Source organism: Phodopus roborovskii, unplaced genomic scaffold, assembly GCF_943737965.1.
Source record: "Phodopus roborovskii unplaced genomic scaffold, PHOROB, whole genome shotgun sequence".
NCBI classification, from domain to species: domain Eukaryota; kingdom Metazoa; phylum Chordata; class Mammalia; order Rodentia; family Cricetidae; genus Phodopus; species Phodopus roborovskii.
The window spans coordinates 2,944,005-2,960,599 of record NW_026126549.1 but is presented as its reverse complement, the minus strand read 5'-3'; the positions used below and the strand labels follow the sequence as shown (position 1 = coordinate 2,960,599).

At 38.3% G+C, this 16,595-nt stretch overlaps 1 protein-coding gene across 1 annotated transcript; it reads left to right on the top strand.

The window, feature by feature from the left end:
- Window positions 1-1,099: 1,099 nt before the first annotated feature.
- On the top strand, window positions 1,100-15,234 carry Yipf5 (Yip1 domain family member 5). Its single transcript, XM_051200777.1, has 6 exons — window positions 1,100-1,242; window positions 1,637-1,756; window positions 9,033-9,205; window positions 10,359-10,504; window positions 13,230-13,411; window positions 14,257-15,234. The coding sequence occupies exons 2-6, from the start codon at window positions 1,647-1,649 to the stop codon at window positions 14,417-14,419; spliced, it is 774 nt and encodes a 257-aa protein (XP_051056734.1). The 5' UTR covers window positions 1,100-1,242; window positions 1,637-1,646; the 3' UTR covers window positions 14,420-15,234.
- The last annotated feature ends 1,361 nt before the right edge of the window (window positions 15,235-16,595 follow it).

Below are 16,595 nucleotides of genomic sequence, written 5' to 3'. Positions count from 1 at the left end.
TGGGGCTGTGTTATGGATTCACTGCTTTTCCCAAGTGCCATGTTAATGTTCATATTTCCGTGGTGAGACTGAAACTTCAGGAAGAGCCTTTAAAGAGGCAATCAAGTAAAAATCATATCCAAAATGCCTTCACCTTCTAAGAATGGCTGGTCTTATGAAAGGCAAATTGGGACACAGACAGACCTGCAATGAGGGAGCTCTATGGGGGCAAACAAGTAGGATTCTATGCAACATTAAAGTGCATCTTTAATTACAACAAAAGCATGGGTATGCCAGTATCATAGTTTCTATGGCTCATGCATCAACATTATTTAAAACAGCTCTTCATATGCTTTTATTTTTTTAAACATTTCTTTCTGAGAACTTGGGGAATAGTTCGTGTAATGGAAATACGCCATTTGTGGTGGACTTTAACACATACGTGGAAATATTATTAATACGTATGCACACGCATTCATGCTGTAATATCTTAGCTAATTAAATATGAGCTTACTTATGAACTATTGTAAACCAGCACACTCATTGGTCAATTAATAAATATCACTTCTTAGGCCGAATAAACAAGACTGCACCTTTTTAGATTAAGTATTAGCAATTGTGTGTAATGTACTCTGTACGCCAGTGAATGATAAGGATAAAATGAGACAATGTGAGTCCGAGCCTCGGACAGGCCACACAGTGTGAAAGCTGGCCACATGGCCATTTTTTTACGCTTGTCTTATTAATATACTCACAGTGACAGTTGCTAATGAGTATCACGTAGTATTTACTGGTGCCAGTACTAAGTTTCCAGCGGCAAACACAGAATGATCTTAGACTCGGAGGCGCTGCCCGAGTCACCCAGCCTTTCTGTCCTTTCTTGCCTCCTAACTAGCAACCAACCACTGACGCTCGGCGACACTCCAGCCTCCACTGCTAACCCTTGCCGGAAGCAGTTTTCCTGTTCCCCATTGGCCCTCCACAGGGCGAATCAATCAAGCCTGCCAATCTGTAAGTCCCGCCCCCACCTGTCACACACACACACACACACACACACACACACACACACACAACCCGCGAGCTCAACCAAACACGACTGCGCAAAAAAAAAAATCCCGCTAGCACGCCTGCGCGGGCGTGCGTGCCCCGGAAGCAGTTCTTTGGCCGGTGACACGTAGCAACCGGGCTACTGCAGGGTCTGGCCCTGAGTTTGGGGGTTACCAGGGGCCGCTGGAGCTGCAGCCGCCGCCGCCGGAGCGTTCGGTGAGTGTCCCCGCCCGTGGACCCCCTTCGGCTTCTGGCAGCAGTCGTGCGAGCCGACTCCCCGGTCTGCTGACCCGGGCTGCGGTCTCCCCCTCGGCCCCCCGACTCCCTCTCGAGACCCTGGGGCTGCGCCGCCTCTGTTTTTATCGTGGCGAAGCGGCGCCTCCGCAGGACCTCGCCCCCTGCCTCAGGCCTGTCAGCTCCGCGGGGTCCAAGGGTCTTCTGGGACCTCAGCTCTCCCCACCCCCACCCCCAGGCCACCTCCAGGTGTTGATGCGGGTCTCAGAAACGCTTGCTGCCTTCTGGGGGGGGTGTTCGCTTAAGCAGAGCACCACGGACAAATCCGGTCGGACCGAGGGTGTAAACGGTGTTTGCCATCGCTCTTCTGTTGCAGATCGGTTGCAATGTCAGGCTTTGATAACTTGAACAGCGGTTTCTACCAAACAAGTTACAGCATCGACGAGCAATCTCAGCAGTCCTATGACTACGGAGGAAGTGGAGGGCCCTACAGCAAGTAACTTTTCAGCTTTGGCAACTTACTTAGTCCATATATAGTTAACGGGGTGAATTATTCAGAGTGTCTGGTTCTGCCTTTTAAATATGAATATGTGAACTTGTTTCTTCCTATTCGGGAATGTGATTTATTGCCCCCCCACCGCTTTTTTTTTTTTTTTTTTTGGTCTGGAGAGATGTGATATTTGGTTTTGGTTAGAAGGGTTTACCCTGTGTATAATTTATTTTTCTGAAAAGAAAAAAATGTCTCCTAGAGTGCCAAAGAGGAAAAAGTAGCTTGTTGAAATAATATTTACAGATGGTCCAGCTGGGTGCTTCGGGTACCTAGAATATAAGGCTATTTATTCACGAAAAATGACAGACTCCAATGACCCGAGCTAGTGAGAGATAACTGACTCAGGTCTGACAAGTAGGGAACCTGCTTAAGACCAAACTAGACTCCTTTAATATAGGTGACAATGGTGCATCTGGAACCATATATGAGGCCACTGGCAGGGGGTCCAAGATCTAACCCTAATGCACAAACTGACTTTGTGGAGCCCATTCTGTATGGAGAGATACCTTGCTCAGCCTAGGTTGGGAGAGGGGTGGTCCTGCCTGAGTGAGACGATGAGACAGATTTAGTAGACTTCCTAGGTGAGGCCTTACCCTCTCCGAGGAGCAGATAGGAGGTGGGACTGAGATTGGAATGTTAAAAAAAAAAAAAAAAAAATTAAAAAATAAATAAATGGTCTTTTGATAGCTTATTTGGTAAATGAGTCAGTGTGACTTTAAACCTTTATCAACAGCTATTGAAAGAGCTCTGTGACACAGGATAACAGGGTAAGCTCCCCACTGTGAGTCATCAGGTGACTTTGATGTGGCAGTTGATACTAATTTTCATTACTCTTCATATAGAGGTAGTATGGTTGGTGCCAGAAGTTATCAGCTTATGGTTGTAGAAGAGAATTCAAAGACTAGGTTCTGAACTGTTAACAGTACGATCATCTCTAGTATCTGGAGTTTGGGATACTTTTGAAGATTTTCAGCTTGTCTTTTCTAGTCTTCTAGACATGCCCTTAGTCCCTTGGATGGATGACATAAATCTTACTGGTCTACACTTGAATGAAGGAGTTTCTTGTGCTTACCCCCTTTCAGATGGTCTTATATCCTTCTGAGAATCTTACAACAGTTACAGGAATGGATATACTCATAAATACCCATATAAATGTGCATATAACCTCATATAGTTTGTGTCATCTGTGTACATCTGCGTATCAGATTTCATAAAGACTATTCTGGGATGACAGCAAAAGAAAGTTATGAGCCCAGTCAATCCATGAGATACAGGCACTACTAGAATCTGTTTATATTAGTGGATGTAAATAAATGTACCTAAACTTTTTAAGCATAAAGAAAATTCTGGCTGTGTTTTTTTTTTTTTTTTTAATAACCCAAAGGTTATTTGAATCTACTTAATTTGAGGAATAGATAGGTAGATAGCATGTTAACCTGTTGAATGAAAGGAGTATAGAAAATACCCTCTATGAATTAGGATTATTCTTTCTGTTAAATTCTCAACTATATGCCAATTACTTTTTTTTTCCAAATCGGTTAATTGGGCAGAATTAGAAAAATCGTACCAAGAGATTTCCGTTCATTTATTAAAATACAGTATTTTTACTGAGAGCTTTGTGTACTTCAGAGCAAATGAATATAAGCTTGATCAGAATCCACCTGGGAAACCCCTAAACCAGCAGAACCTTGAAGAGCCTAACTGCAATGGTGGCCTTTTTTGACCAAATAACCTTTTATCTTTAGACTAATTAGAAGTTTTCCATTTAGAGTGCAGTTTTGCTGGTTAATCTCTTTCCAGTTTTGTGTGCTGGCTGTGTGTTTTTGTAACTTAAATCTGCCTTGTCCTCTTGCTACACTCAACAACTATCTGATGTTACTTTTCCACAACAGAGGATACCCTGTTGTTGAGTATTCTGCTTGCATTCTCACCAACTCCTGTGGCAGAAAGCATTGCTTCATACCAGTGGAGATGTTTTAATAACCATAGCTGTCAGCTAGCATATACAGGTTTCTTGAGTTACGCTTGAAAAAAAGAAAAGTATGGTGCCGAAGTAACAGTACATGTGAGTTTTTAATGCTTTATTGAAAACTTAGATTCATTTGCTTCTATATGTGCCTGCAAATAGATCTGTCACCTAATTATATTTTAAATATTATCTCAACTTACCAACTCATGTTCTAGTTGCTTCGCTAACTTGTTAACTGGAGTCAGTGATAACTTTAGTTAGGGAAAATCTAGGTTCAGATAACATACTAGCTGGATTGCCTTAAGAGTTTGACTTATTAGCCTTGCTGCAGTTCTACAGTTGCCATATGAGGTCAGCTTGGACGTTTTATGGGTTCCTCTTACTAGTATTTCACCATGTCACATCGGTAGATCCCACATAGTTTTATAGAGTCACCCCTAAAATATATATAGTCATACCAGTCACTTACTTTTTAAAAGTAAGAGCAGTTATATATTTGTTTTAACTTATCTTTATGAAACATTTTTATGAATGTAAGTAGACAACCTGAGTTAAGAGGTTTTATCTGTGCTGTTGGTATGCAGAGCTTATGACGGTGTTGATTTAGCATATGCTGCTTTGCCTGCTGTGAAAGTGTTGCTGTATAAACGATGCTTGCCATAACAGTTTGGTTTGCAATCAGCAGTGACTCAAATTGTTCAGAACAGGTCCCGGCAGGATGGGGATGTAGTAAGTCCCACAGTGTTGTCTTTCACGCTGCATTTGGAAGATGGAATGACATTTGGAAGATGGAATGACAGTCCCACCTTTGGAGTGGTATTGCTTGCTTGCAGTACCTCTAGTTTGTAATCAGTGGTCCCCACTGTGAGCTCCAGAGTCTACAGGATTCTTCAGACACCTTTTAGAGATCTTCTGTATTCAGAAATAGTTTTCATAGCAATATTAAAGCATTCTGTGCCTTTCAAATATATTAACAGTTGCACTTACATTGCAAAGTAAAGTGTATAAAACTGTTGGTACCTGAATCTGAATCAAGAAACTAATGTAATTGTCATCACCGTATACTTGGGAAGGTGGAGTGAGGCAACTTCATTTAAAGATTCACCCAATGAAGCAAGAAGAATTGTGATCATTGTTCAGTCCTGTTCTTTAGTACACATCTCTTTAGTATTCTGTGTCACAACACTTCTCTTCATACTGAAATTACACTGTCTCTAGGAAGATGCACAGGCTGCTTAATTTGCTTGTTCAACTACTTGCTTTTCATGGAGACCATATTTATTTGAAACAACAGACACACTGTGTTTTGTCAGAATTTAGTATTTCACAGATAATTTTTCAAAAATTAGCAAGTGAAGAACAGCTGCTAGTACTTGTCACAAGTGGTCAGTCTCAAGTTTTTAGACAAAATGAGAATGTTAGAAAACTTGTATTTATCATCAGTAACTTTCTAGCACTCAAACTTTGTTTTTTTGTTTTCTGATGAAATTGGGAACAGTTTTTTAACAAATGTGATATTCTAGAATTGAATACAGAAACATTTGAAATATATATATATATATATATATATACATACATATATACATACATACATACATATATATATAATAATTTTAAGTGGCCAGTAATGTTACAGAATTATATGAGAAATGCCACCCATTCAAAGTGCAAGACAAATCAATGTATTTTAATGTAAACACACATAAAAAGTTCATTGATTCTGTTTTAAGTTCTGTTTGCAAATTGAGTTTTCAAAACTACAAATGTAGCATTAAAAATATTTTTGATCATGTATGTTGGTGTATAGCTGTAGTCTGAGTTGAAGCCAGCCTGGTATATATAGTGAGCGCCAGGTTACCCAAAATTATTTTATTCTGAAGTGTAATGTAGTTAATGTTACTTTAAATGAATTAATAATTTTTGGTTCTTTTTGAGACAGGGTTACTCTGTGTAACAGTCCTGGCTGTCTTGGAACTTGCTTTGTGGGCCTTGAACATGAGGATAGATACTTCCTCATGCTTCCTAAAGGCATGTGCCACCAACCAGCTGAATTAATAAAAATTTTTAACACCTAATTTCCTTGATAGTAAATAATTCCTAAAATAATTTTGGTTTGTGGTAGATTTTAAGACTGTAAGGAACTCTTAAGACTTAAGCATTTTAGAACCAGTAGCTCTACTGTGCTCTTCTGGTTTTCTTTTGTATCTCCTCCCCTCCCCCAAGAATAAACTACAGTCTGTTTAATCAGCTTGTAGAAACCTCTGTATGGAAATTTTTTATGGTGCCATGGACTCTGATAGATGCTGACAAATAATACATCAGCATAGTATGTTAAATCAGGAAAAGAAAATTGTTATCCTTGCTCAACTAGCTCATCCTGATTTTTAAAAAAAGGCTGTTCTTGTGTGAATGGGTGTGCACATAAGAAGAAAGCAACATGTTGTCATTCCAGAAAAGCTGGGAAACTGCAGGTACAGATGATGTAATCTTGAAGTAATTTGTGTAAAGAAGGATTTTGAAGTAGTGTTTATTAGTTATTAAGAGTTGGGTGACCAATGGAGTTAAGTAACCAGGTTTTGAACCACAGTGTCAAATAATTTTAACACAAATTTCAGTTTATATATCTCAGTAGTGAGGACAATATAGACTCATTACATAGGCTTGTAGTTAATATGAGATAGTTCACATTAAATACAGTGGTTTGAACATAATAATGTGGAAAAAGTGTATTTAGGACATTTGCAGTAGTTAAAATATACTTCCTTGCTGGGCGATGGTGGTGCACGCCTTTAATTCCAGCACTCCGGAGGCAGCGATAGATGGCTCTCTGTGAGTTAAGGAACTATAGATCTAGTTCCAGGACAGGCTCCAAAGCAAAACAGACACACCCTGTCTCAAAAAACCAAATACACACACACACACACACACACACACTTCCTTATTACAATAACTCCTTCTAGAATTAGCCAATGATTTTTAATTTGAAATTTTGTTATGTTTATTCAGTGTTATTGATCATAACAATTTACCACTACCATTTTCCGGCTCCTTGTTCCTTCTAGCCATCTCCCTCCCAACTTCATGGCCTCTTTTTTTTATGGTTATTAATAACCTCCTGAGTCTGATTAGTACTGCCTTATGCACATGGGTTTGTGGCCATCTACTGACTGGGTCATAAGCAACTTACTTGCCTGGTAGCTGTGTCCTCAGCCAACGGCTTTCCCAAAAGGGTGGGGCCTTAGGGGCCCTTCCCCTTGCCATGGTAGAATTTTTGATGGCCTTGATCTTGTGCAGGCTTGTTCAAGTAATCACAGCGACCATCAGCTTCTGTGAGGAGCAGCCGAGCCCAGTCATCCATAAGTCAGCATTTCACAGCTTCCTCCTGTTTTCTGGTCATTCTGTCCCTACTTCTGAGTCTTGAGTGGTAGGAGATTGATATAAGCGGCTTGTCCACAGCTGAACACTGTTATTTATATATTTATACTTGGCACTTTGACTAGTACTGAGTCTCTAATTGACTGCAGACCAAAACTGAGAGCAAGCACCAGTCTGTGGGTATAAAGCATAAATATTCAGAATGTAGTTTCTATATGGCCATTTAGCAAAAGAACAATAATAGGTTTCCCCTATGATCTATGATCTCCCTAGCCATAGGCTTTTGACCAAGTTTATGGTACCAGATATGAAATCCTTCCTGTGGAGCAGGCCAGGCATCCAATCAGAAAGTAGTTATTCCTGTAACCATTATGTCACTTTTGCATAGTGGGCATAGCTTGCCAGCAGGTAAGTATTGTGTCACCAGGTAACTTCAATGAATTAAATAAATGTTGCCTGACATATTTAAAAGTACAAAAGTCTATATGAAAATCCAGTACTCTGCATCTCCCTAGTTCCAGGTTTCTGCTATGGTTAGAATTTTCTCATGTATACTCTGGAAATAGTCTAAGTTATAAAAGTGTGTTTATTTTCCGTAAAGTATGTAATGTGGTATTTTCAATGTTACTTTTTTCCCTCATTATTTCTTGTTATTTATCAGTATACATAAAACTACTTTATTCTTCTTAGCAGGTGCATAACTTCTTATGCACATGTTACATTATATTTACTTAACAGCTGATTTTCTGCCTTTTGCAATTGTGACAATACAGCAACAAATCTTATATTGAATGGCAAAACTGTATATTTTGCAAGTATACATTGTATGTACTATTAAAATTTCTAAAAATGACTTTGGATAGCAAAATATTTACCGTTGCTTTAATTTTTAAATTTAAGACAATTAATTTAAAATCAGTTGTTTAAAAAAATCTTAATATAATGGTTATCATTACATTTTTGCATTTTTTACACAAAAATCAGGAAATCAAAAACAAGTAGGCTAAATATTTCTAGGCTTTGATTTAAAATATCTTTAAAATAATTATTTTAATTTCACACTACTCAGTATATAATAAGATTAGTCCACTGGAACACTGGACATACAGTGAGACAGGTATTTACACACAGGGCTTTAGTGCAGTTGTCTTCCCTCCTAGTCACTAAAATGCCAAGGTACAGTATAGTGTTCTTCCTGAAGACTTGGGGTTTAGTGTAAATCTAGGGAGGCAGTAAGTGGCCATTCACTGAAACTTTAAACACAAGAGACCTAGGATCATAACTTTTTGTTATACTAAGAAAGCTTTTTACAAAGGACATGCTTAAAATTGATGTTCCCTTGGCAGGTCCTCTCATTTGCAAACTACCATCCTATGAAGTATAGGAAAGAATAATGATTCCATATATATCCAAATTATGGAAAATCTCTATCATCCTAAACCTTCATTTATCGTCTGCGGCATGCATTTATTTCAGAGTAGTTTATTGTAACATCCTTTCTGTGTCACTAGGAGGGGAAGATAATAACTGTGGCTTAAATATTTGTTGATACCCTGATGTTCAAAAGTGTGATAGTTTATCTGCATGTGTGCTGACATAAATGCTGACAGTAATAGCATTCTCTGTGAGAACATCCTTCTCATTGTGGATTGTCAGCCTGTCAGTCACGGTTTCTTTATGGATGTCCTAGAAAGGGATTTGGAAATAATTAAGTATTCCTTAGCTGTCAAGGAAAAAAGAAAGAAAGGAAGGAAGGAAGGAAGGAAGAAAGAAAGAAGAAAGAAAGAGAGAGAGAGAGAAAGGAATATGAACATACTAACTGTCAATAATTGGTTAAAATACTGAGAGTAAAACTTAAAGTTCTCTTCTGATGCACAGGCAGTATGCTGGCTATGACTACTCGCAGCAAGGTCGATTTGTTCCTCCAGACATGATGCAGGCACAGCAGACATACACAGGGCAGATTTACCAACCAACGCAGGCCTATCCTCCAACTACATCTCAGCCATACTATGGAGACAGCTTTGAGGAGGAGCCTCCTTTGTTAGAAGGTAGGATGCAATTGGTACAGATTGAAGACCCTGTCTGAAAAGCATGAGGCCAGAAATATTTCCCATGTTAAAGTAGTTAGAATTTTCTAGGATGTCTGTCAACATCACTGGTTTGGCACCCTTAATTGGAAAGTCTGAAATGCTACCCCTTGCTTTGTTTTTCTCTTAGACAGGATTTTGCTATGAAATCCAGGCTGACCAAAAACTTGTAGCAGTTCTCCTACCTCAACCTCACAAATGCTAGGATTATAGTATTTGTGAACATCTTAAACATTATATTGGTGTTCAAAGCTTTGAATTTCAGAGCATTTCAGATTATGGATTTTGAGACTAGAGGTGCTCAGCATATACTCTAGTCTTCAGCCGGTTAGTGAACAAAGCCTGAATTGGAGATGTTGTCCTTTCCTATGAAAAAACAGTAGATTACCTTTAGTCAGTAACTTATTTAGAAGAGAGTTTATATTGGGCCAAAAGGGACATTTCTTTGAAGAAGTAATAATTAATATGACAATGTATTGGCTGTTATTTCAGATTATTAATTACATTTTTCCCATGGACGTTATGAAAGCAGTTAGCATGGTATTTATAGTTCTGTGCAAATAAATCAGCAGAACTGTTGAATGCATAAAAACGTGTTGATTCACAAATGATACTACAGAAATATGAACACAGATGCCTAGAGCCATAATTATATGTAATCTCTTGGGGTACCTGGGTATTCCTGCAGCCCCAGGTAAAGCATCCCTTTCGATAGCCATGTCCACATGCTCTTGTTCTGTGAGTATGAGGTAGAATGTGTCTGTTTCAGCATGCCCATACCCTTTCTAAAGCAGAAGTTAGGCATCAGCAGAATCAGCAGCATGTAGAACGGTCCAGAAAATAGTAAAGTGCAATTGACCATTGCTGTACCTTCTTTGTTTAGTGTTGTGTCCTGTTCCTAGTGCTGACTGATCCTAGAAAACACCGAAGATCCTAAAATTTGTAACAAGAATAACCAGTGCTGAAAACAATTTTAAAATGGAAGAAGTAGCTATTTGTCTTTCATTCTGAGGAGTAATGGGCTTTCTAGTGTAAACATTTTAGGTAAATGTCTGTAACTGCTAATGGCATATCACAAATTCTAACTGACTGCCTCTTTTCTTTGTATCTTAAGAGTTGGGTATCAATTTTGATCACATCTGGCAAAAAACACTAACGGTGCTGCACCCACTGAGAGTAGCTGACGGCAGCATTATGAATGAAACGGACCTGGCAGGGCCTGTGGTGTTCTGCCTTGCCTTTGGAGCCACGCTGTTACTGGTAAGACTGAAGAATTCTAATTATTCTATCAGAAGACATTTGGAACCTCAATCTTTGATTGATTTTAGGATTTAAACCAATTCCTTATTTTATTATGAATAGTTAAGTATTGGGCAACATATGTAAAAACTTTCTTTTTGAGCCAAGTTTAGAAGACAGAACACAGGTGTAATCAGAGCCTTGAGAGACTAGCAAGAAGATTGTGAATTCTAGGCCAGCCTGGGTTGCATATTGACATACTATTTCAAGGACAGAAAAAAAAAAAAAAAAAAAAAAAATACCTTGTAAGAAGTAGTCCAACTGTTAGGGGAAAATATGAAAAGGTAAGCATCAGAATTTCTTACTTTTAAGACGCTGACAATAATGTGTTTTGTACTTTAAAAAGAAAATAGAGATAGTGGTTTTATTTAATCTTGGCCTAGTTTGATTTATGTTCTGTGGTAAAATACCAAGAGGACTTAGGGCTGGTGGACCCTAAAGGAGAAGTGGTTATGTTAGCTCAGTTCCCGGTTACTGTCTGTCCCATCACTGCCTGAATGTCCAGATGTCAGGGACTGCAGATAGTCTCTTCCTTCCACAGTCCTGAGCAGACAGAAATAGATGCCTTCCTGCCCATCACTCAGCTCTCCGTTTCTACACAGTCAGAGCACAGACACAGGGACTAGTGTCAATTGCGTTTAAGGACAGTCCTCTTCCCATGTCAGTGTATTCAAGGCGGTCCCCCACAGACATGGCCATAGACTAATCTGAATAGACAGCAGCTCATTGATTCTAGGCTGTGTCAGGGTTAAAATTAGCCATGGCAAATGTCTGGGACTTGGTCAGTATTTATTGTATGACTTTCCTTTACATTTTAACTTCTAATGAATGAAAATATTAAAGAATGGCAAGTTTTTATCTCTACCTCTTGGTTCCCCCAGAATATTAAAGTATATTGAAAGAAAAAGTTGCTATTTGTTTTCGCTTAATCTGAATTTCAAGAGATAAATAATGTTATTGATAGGAAATGATATCAATACTAGAAGACCTTGGCTTACATACAGTCTTCCACTTGACCCTTAACCTGACAGCTTAGTCCTTCTCATCTATTTGGTGGATAATAACCTTTTGTTGCCCACTAGTCCTTAACAGGCTTGTTTTGATGTGCCATCACACCCAGTTTGTTTTGAAGAAAAACAGACAGGAAGCTGAGCATGGAGTCTTATGCCTATACTCTCAGCATTTCAGAGGCTGAGGCAGGACCATTTCTCTGACTTTGAGACTAATCTGGGTTAGAGTGAAGCCCTGTCTCAAAACAAAGGACAAGAAAACCAGGACAGGCTATGCAGCAACACTTTGCAAAGTTAAGAGCCCTGTGCAAAGTAGAATTTATTATTTATTGCTCCATTTATTCATTCATCAGTGAACTCAGCTTTTTCAAACTGCCACAGCTATATCGGATATTTACAGGTAAACACTATGTCCAGCAAAGGCCTCAATCTGTAGAGGCATTCTCAAGGTTTAATCTTGTGTAACAAAAGTTTCACAAAGCAAAGACCCCCTTCTTGAGATTTGTCTGCACACTTGTTTTCATGTGGGAAGGTTATAATTTACCACATGACTGCTGTCTGAAAACCATTCAATAATTTATCTTAGACAAGGTCTCACTTGTATAGCTCTGCCTGGTCTGGAACTCACTATGTAGATCAAGTTAGCCTTGAACTCAGAGATCTGCCTGCCTCTGCCTGAGTCTGGGACTAAAGTTTTTGCTGCCATGCTTAGCTAATATGTTTTTTAAGAGCAGGACTTCCAAGGTGTATGCTTTTGTTTTTAATCAAAGAACTGTAGAATCCAACATAGAATTTGGAAAAACAATGAAAAGAAAAAAAAATTCCTTTCCGTCATACTCACCTGGTTTTCTCACCCTATTCCCTGGGCCCTGGCTTTCCTAGATTGCTTGTCCTTTTATTTGTTCAGTTGTATGTTAAGCTTAAATGCTACCAAGAAATATAGTAAATTCTGTGTTGGGAAATGATGTGTCAAAGTTAAGAATTTGGCATTTGAAGTCAGGACCTGCACAGATTCAAGCCAGAAAGGGTCCCAGCACTGAGGGAAAAGTGGTCGTGGACTTCTGCTCCTGACCAAGAACCTGTCTGTAATTGGTTCTCAACAGAAAAGGGAAAATTTAGTCTTTGCCAGTAGAGTCTCACTGGGTATATTAACCATACTTCAGGGTGTGCCCCATGCCCAGGAGTAGATGGTTAACACAAAAGGAACTCAGTGGTGTTTTTGTAGGACTTTGTCTCATACAGCTTTGCTTGGGCATTTTTTGTTTGTTACTTTATTTTATTTTGCTATTGGTCTTTTGCTTGAATATTTTAGTTTCCAATTTTGTGGTTTTTGTGGGTTTATGTGTTTGTATGTGTTGTATATTTGTGTTTGTTTTAAAGAGATAAAGAAAGGATATTAAGTAGTGTGGGGTATCTTGGAGGATTGGAAAAGAGAAAAGTTATGTGTACTCAGAATATATTCTATGTGTACTCAGAATATATTCTGAGGACATTTTTTTATTATTATTATTATTAAAATAGAAGAGTGCGGAGCCTGTCTGCTTTGTCTCCTTCCAATACACTTCTGTAGACTCTGGTGCCTGTGAATAGAGTATTTTATGCATGTGTTATTTAATGTGAAATGAAGCCCCAGTGACACTTCTTATTGTGACCTATTTTCTTTTCTTTTCTCATAGGCTGGCAAAATCCAGTTTGGCTATGTCTATGGGATCAGTGCAATTGGATGTTTAGGAATGTTTTGTTTGTTAAATTTAATGAGTATGACAGGTGTCTCATTTGGTTGTGTGGCAAGTGTCCTGGGGTATTGTCTTCTTCCCATGATCCTGCTGTCCAGCTTTGCAGTGGTATTTTCTTTACAGTAAGTACTGATCTTAAACTGAGATGTATTTGGCCAGTTCTCTGTAGTAAGGTTTACTTCTCCTTCAGTTTGAGATAAAACCTTGGTCCAGCAAACTTATCTATTGGGCCTCATATAGATTTGAACTTTGCTATGTGTGTTTTGGGTGATGAACAAAGAAAGTGAAAATGAGATTTGAACTCTTCTATACGATCTCAGTTTTACCTTGATCAAGAGTATTTACTAGTGCTATAATGAAGTGAATAGTTGTGAACATTAAATAATACATGGAAAAGTTCGGTTCATTCTTGTTACAATAATGTTTAGCCTCCTTGGTATTCTTATTATGTCAATCTGGAAGCAGTTGGGCTTCTTGAAAACATATGATTAATAAATACACATGTAGTAATGGGGAAAGGGTATGCTTTATGTATTATGTATTATAAATGGAGAGAGGCCCTGAAAGCTATTGCACCCGTCCCAGCAAAGGGAGCCGGCCCTAGTGCCAGTAGTACCAATGCAGGGAAGCAGATAATTGATTGCACTGTTCACATTAAATGGGTGAGCATTCTGGAAATCACTATGCAAGCATATCTCTGAGTTTGACAAAATAGTCTTGTTTCTGCACATGTCTATAAGTGAATTTAAAATGTCATGAGGCTTACCTAGTGCTGTACAGACGTGCTAAACCTTGGGGTTTCCACAAATGTATGGTAGTGTGGCACTGCACGTGTGCTTTCTTCTGCAAGACAACGCATTAAAAACCCCTTGTTTCAGAATAGGGTATAGGTGTTTGCTTTGGTTTGGTTTCCAATATCCAATCTTAATCTTACTCATCTTTCCTTTTTTTTCTCCCCCTGATGCAGAGGAATGGTAGGAATTCTTCTCACTGCAACAATTATTGGCTGGTGTAGTTTTTCTGCTTCCAAAATTTTTATTTCTGCATTAGCCATGGATGGACAGCAACTTTTAGTGGCATACCCTTGTGCTTTATTGTATGGAGTCTTTGCCCTGATTTCCGTCTTTTAAACTGATTTGTCTGGGATGAATTCACAAAAAAGACCTCGGACTCTTCAAATTGGACCAGCAAACTACTGCAGTGCAGTTCATGCCGATTACCAGTAGCCTGGAAGCAGCAGAAGTAGATGAGCCTTTCATTTATCCATTCGTACAGGACAGTTGAACATTGTGTGGAGTCACCTGCAGGTGACTCATTCGCTCTGTGTGTTTGTTCTTATACAGCTAAGAAGTACAGTTTCTTTCCTGATCCTGCAGCATTTGACAGACAATTTTTGTCTTTACAAATTATATTATGATGTTTTTGATAGATTTTTACCAACTGGGAAACCAGCCACACAGCTGATAATCTTTCTGAAAAAAAACCCAGTTACAGTAAAGAAGAAACAAGTCTTATTGCAGAAATATTTTTTCAGTGAATTAGGAAAGAAAATACTTGCTCTGTCCTTAAGTGCACTGAAGTAAATAAAGCTGAACAAAGCAGAATCCCAAAGCAGAGCTTTATGAGTTTGTACTCCAAACATTTGACATTCCTATAAATTGTCTCATGAGATCTGTGCTGGAAGTCAGAGATACAAGCAGTTCACAGTCTATCTCGTGGAGATGAAATGTGAACAGCTGTTTAGACTTCAGTGCCAGCTACTCTGGATTGGCCACATGATGCATAGTTCTGCCCACACGTCCCAGGAAGAAGAAATCACTAACTTTTTTTTTTTTTTTTTTTTTTTTTTTTTTTTGGAGAAAAAAATATTTAAAATTTCACAATTTCAGTATTGCAGTTATCAATGTATAGTGAATTTGATGCTTATTAAATTTTTCCCAATTAACTCTGCTGTCGAGTTATTTTTACTAAACTACTGTTCTCTGTCTTGTTTTCATTAGGATTTGATTTTGACTCCTGATTTAAACCAAGTTTTCAATATAGAAGTCATCTAGTATAGAACCACACAAACACGAAGTAAAAAGCAGTTTCCTTCAAATGATGATGTTAGTTAGTTCCTGATGTTAAACTCACTTGGTTTGTGTCGTTTGTGTCATTAAACCGTCTGATGAGAGAATCTGGGGAAATCCTAGCAATCTTCTGTGTAGATTCCAGGCTTTAACATCTCAGGTTCTGGGCAATATTCTGTAGTAGTTATGAACAAGGATGGAATTGGAAATAAAGTTTGGCCAGCAGCCAAAAAAAAAAAAAAAAAAAAAAAAAATGCTAACCTAGTATGCCAATGCTTTATTTTAGAGTAAGTTGTCAAGTAGAAAGGGAGCCTCAGGCGTGTTCTTCCTTTATTCCTGATAGTCTGGGTTTAGATACTGATGGTGAGTTTCAGCACATTTTCACACTCAGCCAGTCACTTTGAAGCATGTGTCCCATCTTTTCATAGTCCTTTCCCCCTTCTCTGCTTCTTTGTTTGCTTTTGGAGACTGACTGTTGAAACAGGATTTCTTGCAGCCCAGGCTGACCTTTTAGCTCCTAATACTGTTATTTTCAATTCATTTTATATAGTTCTTATTGGGGCAAATTGGTGAAGTCTTCTGTTAATATGCTTGAGAAATTATCTCATACTTGGTTATATTTAACCCACTGTTGTCCAATTCCCCATATAAATCTAATTTTCTTATCATTTGTTGCTTCTCTTCATCAAAATCTTTTTATTTAAATCAGTATTGTATGGTTCTGTGGTGGTATTGGCTCTGTTGTATTTAAATGTACTTGTGTACTACTGGCATATAATTTATTCCTGTGCTCAACGAAGCAGGTACCAAGATAAGAGATTTAACATTTGATTATTTTTTTCTATAAATATGGCTACATAGTGGAATTGTATCTGATACATCATTTAATTTAAGAATTTGCTTAGCACATTAGTATGTATAGCACTTTCTCATGAAACGCCAAGTGAAAAGCAGTGTAATGTAACCAAGTGTATGTGTATGTTGAAATCTGATACAGTATGTCTCAGAAATCTTGTGTGACAGTCTTCATTGAGCACTTAGCATAGCTTACATTCACCATTTGAATAATTGAAAAGCACTATGAGAACAACAAATTGACACATTTCATACCTCACACTTGGTCTTATTCAGTGAGTGGAATGATAAGTGCACTACTGAGCAATTCATGTATACCTATGTGCATTCCAAAGTCATATTTTACACGTGGTTGGTTAATTATACCTATGGTGTAAGAGCA

What these genes read in the sequence shown, in the direction of transcription:
- Yipf5 (XM_051200777.1), top strand. Translation starts at nt 1,647, where the DNA reads ATGTCAGGCTTTGATAACTTGAACAGCGGTTTCTACCAAACAAGTTAC. An exon ending in TTGGAGCCACGCTGTTACTG is followed by an intron (nt 10,505 to 13,229) that starts GTAAGACTGAAG and finishes CTTTTCTCATAG; the next exon opens with GCTGGCAAAATCCAGTTTGG. An exon ending in GCAGTGGTATTTTCTTTACA is followed by an intron (nt 13,412 to 14,256) that starts GTAAGTACTGAT and finishes CCCCTGATGCAG; the next exon opens with AGGAATGGTAGGAATTCTTC.